This window comes from Mustela nigripes, chromosome 13 (genome assembly GCF_022355385.1).
Source record: "Mustela nigripes isolate SB6536 chromosome 13, MUSNIG.SB6536, whole genome shotgun sequence".
Classification (NCBI taxonomy): Eukaryota; Metazoa; Chordata; class Mammalia; order Carnivora; family Mustelidae; genus Mustela; species Mustela nigripes.
In genome coordinates this window covers 124,775,946-124,789,856 of record NC_081569.1, presented here as the reverse complement: position 1 = coordinate 124,789,856, position 13,911 = coordinate 124,775,946, and the positions used below count along the sequence as shown (strand labels likewise).

The 13,911-nt window shown below is 34.4% G+C and overlaps 1 protein-coding gene across 1 annotated transcript in view; it reads right to left on the bottom strand.

Moving 5' to 3' along the window:
- GTF2A1 (general transcription factor IIA subunit 1) overlaps positions 1 to 13,911 on the bottom strand; it is a 44,115-nt gene that overhangs the window by 14,534 nt on the left and 15,670 nt on the right. The window contains exons 5-8 of the mRNA XM_059373586.1: positions 9,178 to 9,253; positions 8,373 to 8,506; positions 5,782 to 6,102; positions 516 to 605 (exon numbers count right to left, since the gene is read on the bottom strand). Coding sequence (XP_059229569.1) covers positions 516 to 605; positions 5,782 to 6,102; positions 8,373 to 8,506; positions 9,178 to 9,253 — 621 coding nt within the window. The remainder of the gene's footprint in view (positions 1 to 515; positions 606 to 5,781; positions 6,103 to 8,372; positions 8,507 to 9,177; positions 9,254 to 13,911) is intronic.

The following is a 13,911-nucleotide window of genomic DNA, read 5'->3' as shown; positions in this document are numbered from 1 at the left end:
TAGTGGGTTAAGCCGCTGCCTTCGGCTCAGGTCATGATCTCAGGGTCCTGGGATCGAGTCCCGCATCGGGCTCTCTGCTCGGCAGGGAGCCTGCTTCCCTCTCTCTCTGCCTGCCTCTCCATCTACTTGTGATTTCTCTCTGTCAAATAAATAAATAAAATCTTTAAAAAAATAAAAAATAAAGGAAAAACTGGTTACTCTACTGGGTTATTAATGTTAAAGGACAACCCTAAAGTGACTGTTAACTTTGCTAGCGAGTTAGGAGATGGTATAAATTCAAAGAAGCCTACTTCTCCTCACGATGTCATTCTTAACATTTTTTCCAAATGTAAAGCCACATAATTTCTCATTTTATTAAAATAATCTACTAAATTTTAACAATGTCTACATTCACCCTGTTTATACTGAATGTAAGAGGCATCTGTTAACTGCCCAAATTTTTGAACAAGGTAGAGAAGATACTGAGGGAAGAAATTACAACGGAAAAAATGTCAGTAACTTGATATAATCCTTACCTTATCATATTGGCATACAACAACATTTTCTGTATCAAAGAGCTCCTGTCCTTCCTCATCACTCACATCATCTTCACTGTTGAGGGGCTCCTACAAATAAGAAATAAAGAGTATTTATTTATACTTCATGTATTATTAGAAAAAGGCCCTTCTAATATTCAAGGAAAATATAATGACCTTGATGTTCTTGGAGAATGAAGGTTCAGACAGAAGCATATACATACATATATTTATATCAAACTTACTATTAATCAGCTGTGTTAAGATTTTGCCAATTTTACTGAAATTCCAACAAGAAATCAAAAATAAAAAGTTAAGCTACATTAATGTTAAAGTCTGAAAAGATGTTTATCTCCTTCATTCTTTCAGAATAGCACAAGACTACTCTGTTTAAGAGACCTAGAAGGGGACCTAAGAAAATGTGAAGGTTTAATGAGATAATGGTACTATGTACCAACAGCAGCAGCAGAGCAAAAGGGAAAACAGTGGTAAAGTTGGAGGGGGGGGGAAGGATTATAAAAGAGGCTAGGAATCTGGCTTTTCTCTATGTGGAGAACTAAGACTCTATTTATAATATTAGCATGTCTACCGTTATGATGGTGATTGTGGGAGGCTTATAGTCTAACTAAGGCATTTAGATTAAAAGGATACATGTCGGAGGGGTAAAATGGAAGGGGGTCTCAATCCCAAAAAGAATTAAAGGCCAAGACCTACTAAAGCATAAAATGACCAACTATGTTAAATCTGACCTCAGTTATTTGAGAAGACCAAAGATGTAACTCAGATTTCTAGTTAACAGAAAAAGAGAGTAAGACAAAATGAAAAAAGAGAAAATGTAAAGGAAAATAATCAAGTAGATATTAAGTCTAGGCTTATACCTCACACACATGTATATTTAATTTAAAATAGGTATCACCAATGTAAATATAAAAACAATTTATTGAAGCAAAATTCACATAACATAAAATTCACCATGTTTTCCATTTTAGAGCATACAACCAGTTATACTTGGTACATAATGTAATTATCATCACTATCTAATTCCAGAACGTTATCACCTTTACCATTAAGCAGTTGCTCAACCCCCATCCCCACCTCTCCCCAGCCCCCCACTAATCTGCTTTCCATCACTATATATTTACCTCTGGCTAGTTCATATAAATGCAAACATACAATATACACATATAACAACATGAGGTATGTATGGTTTCTTTAATTTATAATGTGTGAGGTTCATCCATGTTGTAGCATAAACTGGTACTTTGTTCCTTTTCACAGCTAAATAATACTCCATTAAAAATCACATTTTAATTTATCCATCCATCAACTGATAGACATTTGGGTTATTTACATCTTTTGGATTTTGTAAGCAATTTTGAACATTCATGTACAAGCTTTTGTTTGAATAACAGTTTTCAATTCTCTTATACATATACTTAGGAGAATTGCTGGGTCATATGATAATTTTACACTTAACATTTTGAGGAAACACCAAACCATTTTCCACAACAGCTACACTATTTTCCATTTCCACCAGCAATGCAAAAGAGTCCCAATTTCTCCACATGCTCACCAACATCTGTTTCTTTTTTTTATCTCTTTTGATTACAGCCATCCTGGTAAATGTGAAGTGGTATCTCTTTGTGGCTTTGATATATGCATTCCTGTAATAACTAATGATGCTGAACATCCATTCACATGCTTATTGTCTACCTGTATATTCTCCTTGGATTAATGTCTATTAAAGTCCTTTACCCACTTTGGAATAGAGTTATTGTTGAATTTAAAAGTTTTCTAGTCTGGATATTGAGCCCATGTTAGATAGAGGATTTGAAATATTTTCTATTTTATAGTCTGTCTTTTAACTTTCTGCATATTGTCCTTGAATATACAAAAGCTTTTAATCTACTAAGTCTGTTGTTTTTTTAATCACCTGTGCTTTGGTGTCATATTTAAGAAACTATTTCCAAACCCAGTGTTATGAAGCTTCTACCCTATTTTCTTCTAAGAATTTTATAGTTTTAGGTCTTTAAGATCTTTGATCCATTTTGAGTTAATTCTGTGTAAGGTGTAAGGCAGGGGTCTAATTTCACTGTTTTGCATGTGGATATTCAGTTGTCCAAGCTACGTTTATTTAATAAGATCATTCTTTTCCTATTGAATAGTCTTAACCCATGTAAAGATTTTTTTAAGATGATAGCATACATAGCAGTATTCCACATTAAAAAAGACACAACTTCTAAAGCTTAGGGATCCAAAAATTTGAAATGAAAAGAGCTATTATAACAGAAATAAAGTTGGTATGATTCCACTAATATAACACAAAACAAACTATATGGGCAAAAAAAGAGAAATTACTAGAGATAAATAGCATATAATCATAAATGGCTCAATTCACTGCAAAGTGTTTAAGTTTAAGCTAATATGCATCCACTTTGAGGTTCAAAATATAAAAAGCATAATGACCACAAAACAAAGAAATACACCATCATAGTAGGAGATGTGAACATATCTCCCTCACTAATCGATAATGGTGTAAGCACACAAAAAATATCAGTAAGGGTATAGATTATCCAAAGAATCTAATTCTAGTAATACATATAGAAGACAACCAACAGCTACAGAAAAGGTCTTTTTCAAATATACAGGAAGCATATGCAAACACTGACCACATAAAGCAAGTTCTAATCAATTTCAAAGGATGCATACGTTAGTTACACAGATCATAACTCTACAAACAAAAGTTAACTCAGAATAAGAATGAACTACAAAAAAATATACTAAAGCTAAAAGTTGATTCTTAAAAAGCATTAATAATCAACATAACCTCTGCCTAGACTGAACAAAAGAAGAGCAGGATGGCACAAGATCAGAAATGAGAATATAAAAATGAAAACGACTACAAAGGATTCTGGTACCAAAACATAATTATCATTAACTTAATGCTAACTTAAAAATTTGCAGACATAGCTCCAGAAAAATATAACTTATCCAAACTGTCTCAAAAAGAAACAATACCTGAACACAGTAAGGACATTACTAGAATCAAATAATTTTAGCAGTATGCTTTAACCAATATTCACAGAATTAAGTACATCTTTTAAAAAAAAAGAAATCCAAGTGTGACAGAACACTCACCAGAACTCATTTTATAATGCTATCACAAACCTGAAAACCTAGCAAGAAGAGTATGAGAACAGAGAATCATAAACAGTACAGGAATGTCCATGAAAAAGTCCTGAACAAAGTGAATTCAGCAATTCATAAAAAGGGTAAGAATAACCAAGTTGTGCTATCCAACGAATACAAAACTGGTTATAAGTAGAAAACCAATTAGTGCAACTAGTTATTAGATAACAGATTAAGGATAAGAAATTGTATGATTAACAATTGCAGAAAAACTATTTAACAAAATTCAACATTCACTTAGAATTTAAAAAAGCAAAGCTCTTAGTTAATGTGAATAGAAGATAAAAGATGTCCATAAAAAGCCTATAATAAACATTATACTTAATAGTGAACCACAGAAAGGGTTTCTTTTAAAATTAAGAACAAGATAAGGCTGCCTGCTATTTCTAATCAATATTGTGCTAGAGGGCTAAGCCAATGAGGCAAGAAAAACTGCCATTTTTAATTATTTGATTGTCTACAGAGAAAATATGAAAGAATCAAATATGCTAAATCTCATTAGTAATCAAATTAAAACTAAAAGGAAACACATTTTCTACATATTAGACTGGCAAAAATTAAGAAGCATGACAATATCAAGTATCGGTGAAGACATATTAGTATAATTTGGCATTTTATTGTAAAGTTAAAAACATGCATGCCTTAGAATCCAGTAATTCAATGGTTAGGTGTAACACTTAAAAAAAAGTCATGACTTCAAAATATTTTATAACTTTAAGAGGAAACAAATAGAAACAACCCTAATGCCCATCACATCAGAAAAGAAATGGACAAATCAACTATGGTATATTCAATAGTGAAAATAATTACCAGTATATACAACAACTTAGATGAACCTCAGAAATAACACCCTGAGGGGGGGGGAGCAATCAACTTGTAGAAGAATAGACAGAATTACTCCATTTATGTTATAAATGGGCATTCAAAACTAAACACTATGCTCTTTAGGAATATTAATAGATGGTAAACAAAAAAAAGTTAATGATAAAAATCCATGAGCCTGGTTACTCTGATAACAGAAAGAAGAGGATGGAGGTTAGAGAGAGGTACTCAGGACACTTTAATAATGGATATATATTTTTTAAAGATTGATTGATTGATTGATTGATTGATTTAGCACTGGTGAGCAGGCGGAAGGGGCAGAGGGAGATGGAGAGAGAGAGAATCTCAAGCAGACTGTGCTGAGCGTGGAGCTTGATGTAGGGCATGACCCTGAGATCATGACCTGAGCTGAAATCAAGAGTAGGACCTTAACTGACTAAGCCATTAAATGTATTTTAAACTAAATGTGGACATAAGGGTATTTTTATGTTAAAATATTTTTTACTCATTGGTATCTATTCAACATTTAATATTTTTTAAAAAAACATTAGATATAAAGAATTTTGTCCTAAAATAAAACTACATCTTAAGTTGCAGAAAGCAATGAACAATGAAAACTGTGGTTAAGACAAATATCTTGAACACAAGTAACCAAGCAGGAACACTGTGGACAACAAAGATATATTTATAAGCTTCTAGAAATATGTAACTAAAGATGAGTAACAATGGTTTATTTAACTCACAGATAGACACTAGGAGTAGGTAAAGTGATGTACAGAACTAGTATAGAATACAGACCAAAAGGAAGTTATGAATAAGTCTGTGACATTCAGTTTTTTCTTCAAGTCTCCTCACTTCCCAGATGTGCCATACCTTTTTAATTATTGAAGCAGAAGATTAAGCTCATTTTATCTGCTCTGCCAAGGTCTTATGTTTCAATCACATCATGAATGCATAAGCCAGAAAATTACAATTACTTACACTCTTCTCTCCACCCCCTTTATAAATACAACTCAGTATGATATATTTATATTTTATTACTGGCTATAAGAAACAGTATTTTATGATGATAAATACAACCAGAACCACCTAAAAACCTTATTAGGTTAGAACAATCTAACTTTATATTTAAAATCCTATTTATATAACACCTTAATTAGTCTCTGAAAAAATAGGATATAATTCATCAGTTTGGCACCAAGTAAAAGAAATGATTGAGTAGTTTCTCATTTCAAGTCTTTTACTATAAACTTACTTCTTCTACCTGCCCATCCTCAGCTCCATCTTTCTCTTTGTCTTCCTCCTCATCATCATCATAGTCTTCTTCTTCATCTTCATCTTCTTCAGATGATGTATCCCCAGTGCCATCAACCTGTAACACCAATGGGGCTTGTGCTTGTGCAGGCTGGGCCTGTGGTTGCTGTTGGCCAGTTGCAGTTATCTGTGCTTGTGCCGGTGTAGGTGCAGCCACTGTTGTAGGTATAACTTGAGTCTTATTTCCTGTAAATAAGATTTGTTGTGGCTGAATGATGACACCTGTCTGTGGTGAAATCCCTCCAGGAAGAGGGGCCAGTACCTAAGGCAAAAGAAAACCATAGTAAAACTAGTAAGAGGACCAAGTAGCTCAGTTTCATTTTGTGGCACACAGAACTAGGCATAAATGCTAAAGAATCATCCAAAATGGCCTTATCTCATACAGTTAAAACCAAGCACAAAAGGGAGTTAAACGAGTATAATGATCCCACTTCCACTTTACCATTCAAAATTCTGAAGGAAAAAAGATTTTCTGAAAATAAGTATTTATTGAGCACTGGCTATATACCTGGCAAATTCCAAGCCAACAGTTACACATATGATTAATTTATTTCTTTGATGTATGGACAAGTTTAGTAACTTGCCAAGTTCATAGTCACCGAGACACAAAATTTTAACCCAAGTTTTCTGATTCTGCGCTAATTATTATGTTACACTGCCTCCCTGTGGAGAACACTGCACTGAAAATGTGGTCCTAGGCCCCAGTTTTGTCTAGGATCCCAGGTCAAGATATAGCAAAGGCATGTCATTTAACCTCCTCTGGCTTTTGTCACTTCACTGTTAAATTAGGATCAATGGTTCTCAACCCTGGCTACAAATTACAACCACCTGGTAGCTTAAAAATACTGAACTTGGGCCCCACTCCAACTATTCTGATTTAATTGCTATGAAATGAAATCTAATCATTCAAAGCTCTCCAACTGATTCTAACTATACAACCACACCAGATCAGATGATTTCTAAAGTTCCTTTTTGCTTCTGCATCTAGAATTCTAAAGTAAACTATAACTCAAAAAGAACACATTAACAAATATTAACTGTATCTTTTACAATAAATATAATCATAGGTATTAACAAATTAATAAATTAATCATTAGTGATAAATAAAAAACAGTAAATGGCAATTACTTGCCTTTAGGTTCAAGGAGTGCAAAATAAGACAGTATTTCCCTCAAGAAGTTTACAGATTAATGGTGCAATAGACAAAGCAGTAATACAACTCAAAAGGTAGAAGGTATAACAGAAACATGATATGGTATTATGAGAACACAGGAGACTGGACTAAATTCAGCTTGAGGGCTAAGGTATGGGCATAAAGCCTTCTTAATAGGTAATACTTGAGTTCTTTTGTGCTTGGAAGATTAGCCAGGCTTTTCCATTTGATTGCTTTGTTTGATGCAGAGAGTAAAGGGAGTTGCTAGAAGGAAGGTCAAAGGGCTTTCTAAGTAAAATAACATCAAGTGAAAATCTGGAAAGCTGTAAATCGGCTAGATTAATGCTTCTCTGATCTTACTACTATCATCACACTATAATATGGACATTATGTTTTCATGTGTCTCTTTTTTAAAGTACCTAAATTCTTTAAGAAAATAAATTATTTCTCTTTCCTCTTTGTCCTCATAGTACAAGAGTTTAACACCCAGCACAGAAGTAGATACAAAGATTTAACTTTGATCTAAACAGCAGCTGAAGAAGATAACTGGAAGCATGGCAAGAAATAAACCTGAAGAAATCAATAAAATCAGATCCATAAATAAACAAAGATCCTATGAATCATGCTGAGTTTTAGACTTGGAAAAAGCCTAAGAGAAATTTTCAAAATGAGAACTAGAAAATACAGAGTATCAAGTTAGGAAGGAAGCTTAAGAGTCAGGGAAATCAATTAAGAGGATAATATGCACACGCACACACAAACATTACATATAGTATATATACTACTGGGGGAATAAGAAAAGTATTTTAAGTGGGAAATTATGAAAGCTTGAACTAAGAACATGATGAGAGAGACCGAGAAAAGAAAACTAGTTTCAAACATCAAGGGACTGCAAATATGTTAAAACTGCAGTGTGAAAAAAAGGAATATTAAGAATTGGTAGGACTTCATGATACTTTGCACATTAAAAACGCGTAAGTTTCATGAAACTGGATTCATGTCTGCCTTGCTCACTCCTAAATCTCCAATCCCTTGCAAAGACTCTGATACACAGCCACATAGTAAATGCTTGTTGAATGAATGCTAGATAACTTAGAGGCTTAGGAGGCTGGATGGAGGGTGGTATCACTGATAAAAAAGCATGTCCCGGGGAATGATGAAAGATAAGCAGGGGTAACAACAATTTAGTCTTAAGTATATTGAATGTAAGTTAAGCTGTGAGGTATATAGGAGGAATTTGCAATGACAGGACATACAGCGTTGGGAGAATAGTCTAAGAATTCGTATAGATAAAGCCATGGGAAAGGGAAAGAGAACCACCAGAATTCATACAGAAGAAAAAAGAGCCACATCGTAATCACAACTTACTATTCTATTACCTGTTGTATAACAGGAGCTTGTACTCCACCAGGCTGCATTTGTGGTATAACTTGTTGTTGGAGAACCACTGACTGCTGAGGCTGAAAGATATACTGGGCACCATTGGCTGCTCTTACTACTTGAAGAAGCTGGCCTAAAGCAGAAGGTAAGTATTACAAGTTATCATTTTAGCAGTGACCATCTGAAAACAAATGAATTCATAAAGAATGTCAAAATGCCATAGAAATGGCTGGGCAAGAAGTCTAACAACTAAGGGCTGCCATACACAGTAAACTATAATCCTCACCTTCTCTAGGTTCCCTCCATGTTCAAGTATGCTGCTTAAAATCTTTTTCCTTACTTACCATCCTTATAAAACTCTTTTCCAATAAAGTTTTAACAGATTATGGAAGTTGATTAGAAGTTTAAATTATCTTTACTAACATGTTAGGAGTCGTGTAAAAGCAGTAAGATCAGATGTTTCAAGGGCTATTTCTTTTTAAAGCTCTAAAGACATGAAAGTATAATAGTTCATTAACATCTTGAGCCAAAGCATCAGGATTGTGATCTCTGTCAAATAAATAAATAAAATCTTAAAAAAAAAAAAAAAAAAAAAAAGCTCAAGTGCAATTTTCATCTTCTCTACTGCATCCTCAGTAGTAATTATCATTTTATGTGCTATAGTACTCAATCTTTTTTTAACAACCTAAGCCAAATGGTAAAAGAAATATTGATTCTGTCTTTCAATGAGGCCAAAAATGAAGACTAGATGTTACAATTTTCTGAATTATACATATAAATAATGGTACCATTACTCCTCATTACCTGAATTTGTTAGTATCTGCTGAACAGGAGTCACACCCGCAGGGAGTGCCAAGGTAGCAGCTGTAGCAGCAGCACTCTGAAAAAAAAAAATCAAAACCATATATGTGCATAACAGTACCTCAATTTATCTCTGGCACATTTTCATAGTGTTTGAAGTTTATCATTTAGTACACACTAAAATGAAAAGTTTTAACAAGACTAAATCCCATTTTATAGAATGATACAATGAAGACCACCTAGCTTAAAGGCCTTACTTAAATACTTCAAACAACAAAGTAGAGTAATATAATTGGGTTTTTTTCCCCCTGAAGAATGTGTTCTAAGGAAACCTCACACATACTAATAGTGCTATTCCACATATAAAATATCCATTCCATTATTTCTTTTCCTACTCTATTTCTTATTCCCAATTCCTTGTTGTCAATTACAGCTGACCCTTCAACAATGCAGGGGCTAAGGGCATCAACTCCTCACACAAGTGAAAATCCACATGTGACTTGTGACTTCCCAAAAGTTAAATAGCCTACTGTTGACCAGAAGCCTTACCAATAACATAAATGGTCAATTAAAACCTATTCTGCATGATATATATATACGTATTATATACTGTATTCTATAATAAAGTAAGCTAGAAGAAAATATATACCTTATTTATTGAAAATAACCATATTTATCAAAAAAAACCCTGCATATATATGGACCATACAGTTCAAACCAAACTGTTCAAGTTCATACTTGAAGCAAAATGTTAAGTATCTTTGTTTTAGAAATCTTAATATTTTTAATTTATACTAAAATGAACAGGCCTAAAAGAAACCTTATATCAGAAGGATGAGCTTATATAGCTAGCAATTCTATGATGCCCTAAGATGACAATACTGGTACTCTACCTAGATGAAACATATTAGTAATAGTTTAATTAACACTTAAAATACCTAAAAATCTTAAGAAAAGTCATCAACTTTAATTTCTACATTCTAAAATGAAGGTAGTATCTGACATTTAAGTTAAAAATATATATATACATGGGTGTACTCTGAATCTCTTTAAATCCAGGATAAATTTTTCATTTATTGCTTCTGGAGACTTCTCCTCTCCCCTTTCCTCCAAGAGTTACACCACATTTTCTTTTGCTGTTTTTTTTTTTTTAATTCTGTACTCAAAAGTATTTCCATGCATCTCAATATAACTACATATGGAGGTAATTTTTCTCCCTCATCCTTCAATCTTTTTACAGGTACCAAGTCTTCACATACCAATCTAACATATACATTTCTAGAAACATCTCTATTTGGCAAGCTTTGAGAAATAAATTTAACTGTGCTTTGAAGATATTAATGCCAGAGAATCTCAACAATACTTGGAAAATTATATGCAAGTAGGTTCATGACACTATCTAGTATAGACTTCACATATGGTATTCCAAGAAAATGTGCTTCTTGTTGCCATTTGATAGGCCTACCTAGTTTCTACATCTAAAGCCTCCAATTCCCACTACACCCCAGAATCCAGCTATAGCCCCACCAGGTTTCTTCATGAAATCCTAGTTCTGCATTTCATTTATTTTAAATAAATCTTGTCCATATAGGCAAATGTAAGATAATCTAAGTCTAAGGACCACATTAACAACCACTTACTACTGAGAAATACTATTCAGAAATTTTAATATTCAGATTTTATGAGATTAATAGGGCTCCCTCTACTGGCAAAGTGAGAAATGTAGTTTCTACACGGCATACATGACACAATAACCACCTTCACACCTCTGCACATCCAAGACACTATCAGTAAGTATTTGTTGAGTGACACACCATACACAAAACACCTTTTATCAATGCCTACTGGGGCATCTGGGTGGCTCAGTGGGTTAAGCCTCTGCCTTCAGCTCAGGTCATGATCTCAGGGTCCTGGGATAGAGCCCCACATCGGGCGCTCTGCTCAGTGGGGAGCCTACTTCCCTCTCTTTCTCTGCCTGCCTACTTGTGATCTCTCTATCAAATAAATAAATAAAATCTTTAAAAACAAACCAAAAAATGCCTACTAAAAATTTCTTCTTGTATTTTATGAAATAGCCCTAAAATGAATAATGAATTAGAGCAATTATTTCATTAAGAGAACCTGTAAAACTGGTTTGACGTCAGGTCCTATTTGTTTTGTAGGTTCCCTGAAATAGCTGTCTACCTAATATATCACTATCCTACATTCTTATTAAATTACGTAACTTTTCAATGTTCATTTCCAAAGCATGCATAGCTTTAAAAAAAAAAAATCAAAACCAGAATAAAATCTTGCCATCTGCAATGACATGAATGGAGCTAAAGTGTATTACATTAAGTGAAATAAGTCAGAGAAAGACCAATACTCTGTGATCTCACTCATATGTGGAATCTAAAAAAGAGAACAGATGAACATATGGAAGAGGGAAAAGACAAAAAGGAGAGAGAGAAACAGGCCATCAGAGACTCTTAACAAAAGAGAACAGACTGAAGGCTGATAGAGGGAGGTGAGCAGGGAATGAGCTAAATGGGCGATGGGTATTAAGGAGGGCAACTGTTCTAAAGAGCACTGTGTATTGTATATAAGTGATGAATCACTGAATTCTGCTCAAGAAACCACTATTACACTGTATGTTAACTAACTAGAATTTAAATTATTCTTTAAAAAAAGGAACTCATTCATCAAATGGTTATCTTTGAGTCAGGAATAATTTGAACAAACAAAACAAAAAAAAACCCTTTTATTTGTAAAGAGCCTACAGTGATTGTATTTCAGAACATATAAAATACATGGATAAACACTGATACACCAACTAAAATACTAAAATACACATAAATGCTACTAACACCTTTTACTGACAGATGTTTCTGATGTATGATCTATTTAAATACATGCTCTTTAGAATCAAGACATAACAAACAACTAAGAGACGTGCCACTAATTTTGACTTAGTCTCTCTTTTTCTTTTTTTTCTTTTAAAGATTTTATTTATTTATTTGTCAGAGAGAGAGCGAGCGAAAGCGAGCACAGGCAGACAGAGTGGAAGGCAGAGTCAGAGGGAGAAGCAGGCTCCCCGTGGAGCAAGGAGCCCAATGTAGGACTTGATCCCAGGACGCTGGGATCATGACCTGAGCCGAAGGCAGCTGCTTAACCAACTGAGCCACCCAGGCATCCCTTGACTTAGTCTCTTTAAACACTATGTTAATTCAAAATTTTCTTCCAAACACTAAAAATTCTTAGAAATCAGAGGGGCCTACTCCAAGTGATTCTACAAAATTTTCTGTTTTAAAAAGGACAAAAGTCAGGGCGCCTGGGTGGCTCACTGGATTAAGTGGCCAATTCTTGATTTCAGCTCAGGTCATGATCTCAGGGTCCTGGGATCAAATTCAGCGTCTGCCTCTGCACTCAGCAGGGAGCCTGCCCCCTCTCCCTCTGCCCTGCCACCTGCTTTGCATGTGCACACGCTCTCTCCTTCCTTCTCTCTTAGATGAATAACTAAATCTTAAAAAATAAAATAAAATAAAATAAAAGGACACAAGTTATTCCTTAGGAAACAGTCTCAATAGTACCAACTGCAATACAGATCCTATAGTGAGACTTGCATTTTAAAGAGTGGAGGTTAAAAAGAAATTTGGGCCTGAGACTTGAAATAGAATTTTCTGAATGATAATAATTCTTGTGATGCCATGACAGACTGGAATTTTGTGATTTATGAAGAACTGATTCCAGCAATTTGAACTAGAAGGACAAACAGATATCCTTGATTCTTTTGTGAATTTAAAAACTGCAACTTCTACTATCATGCAGAAATTTGCAAAAACTGCAACTTCTACTATCATGCAGAAATCTGTAATTCTGTCAAGCTATAAATTTGTAAGGCTGGTATATTTAAAAAGGAGTCATCTGTCTGGTAGGTGAGCCCTGTTTCGTATCTGCTTATCAATCACAGATGAGCTCTGAAGTTAACTATTCATTACTCACCAAACAGAAGTGATTTTTTAAAATACTGCTTTTTCAGGGCACCTGGGTGGTGCATTTGGTTAAGCATCCAACTTTTGGTGGCTCAGGTCATGATCTCAGGGTTGTGAGATCAATGGAGCCCTGCATCAGGCTCTGCATTCTCTGCATTCTTTCCCTCTCGCCTCCTCCCAACGCGCTGCCCCTCCACGCATACGTACACACAAGCATACTATCAAATCAATAAATTTTTGAAAAATACCTATTTTTGCTTTTTTCATTTTAAAAAAAGAACTATCTGAAAAAAAAATCTCACTGCTAGCATTAGACTAAGATTTTCTTTAAAAAGTGATTCTTGGGATGCCTGGGTGGCTCAGTTGGTTAAGCAGCTGCCTTCGGCTCAGGTCACGATCCCAGCGTCCTGGGATCAAGTCCCACATCGGGCTCCTTGCTCCACGGGGAGCCTGCTTCTCCCTCTGACTCTGCCTTCCACTCTGTCTGCCTGTGCTCACTCTCACTCTCTCTCTTACAAATAAATAAATAAAATCTTAAAAAAAAAAAAAAAAAGTGATTCTTGCCATTAAGTAAAAAATATGTCTGAATTTAAGAATGAAATGTCAGAGATGAGATTCCACTAACATTCTATTTATTGTAAAAAGAACAAAAAGCCATTTATGAGAATGCACTGGAATAACTATTCTAATAAGACTTCTTTTTAATGTCTTATTAAAAAAAAAACTTTAAGCATATAGGTAAAGACTCTCTAAGAATCTGAAGTAG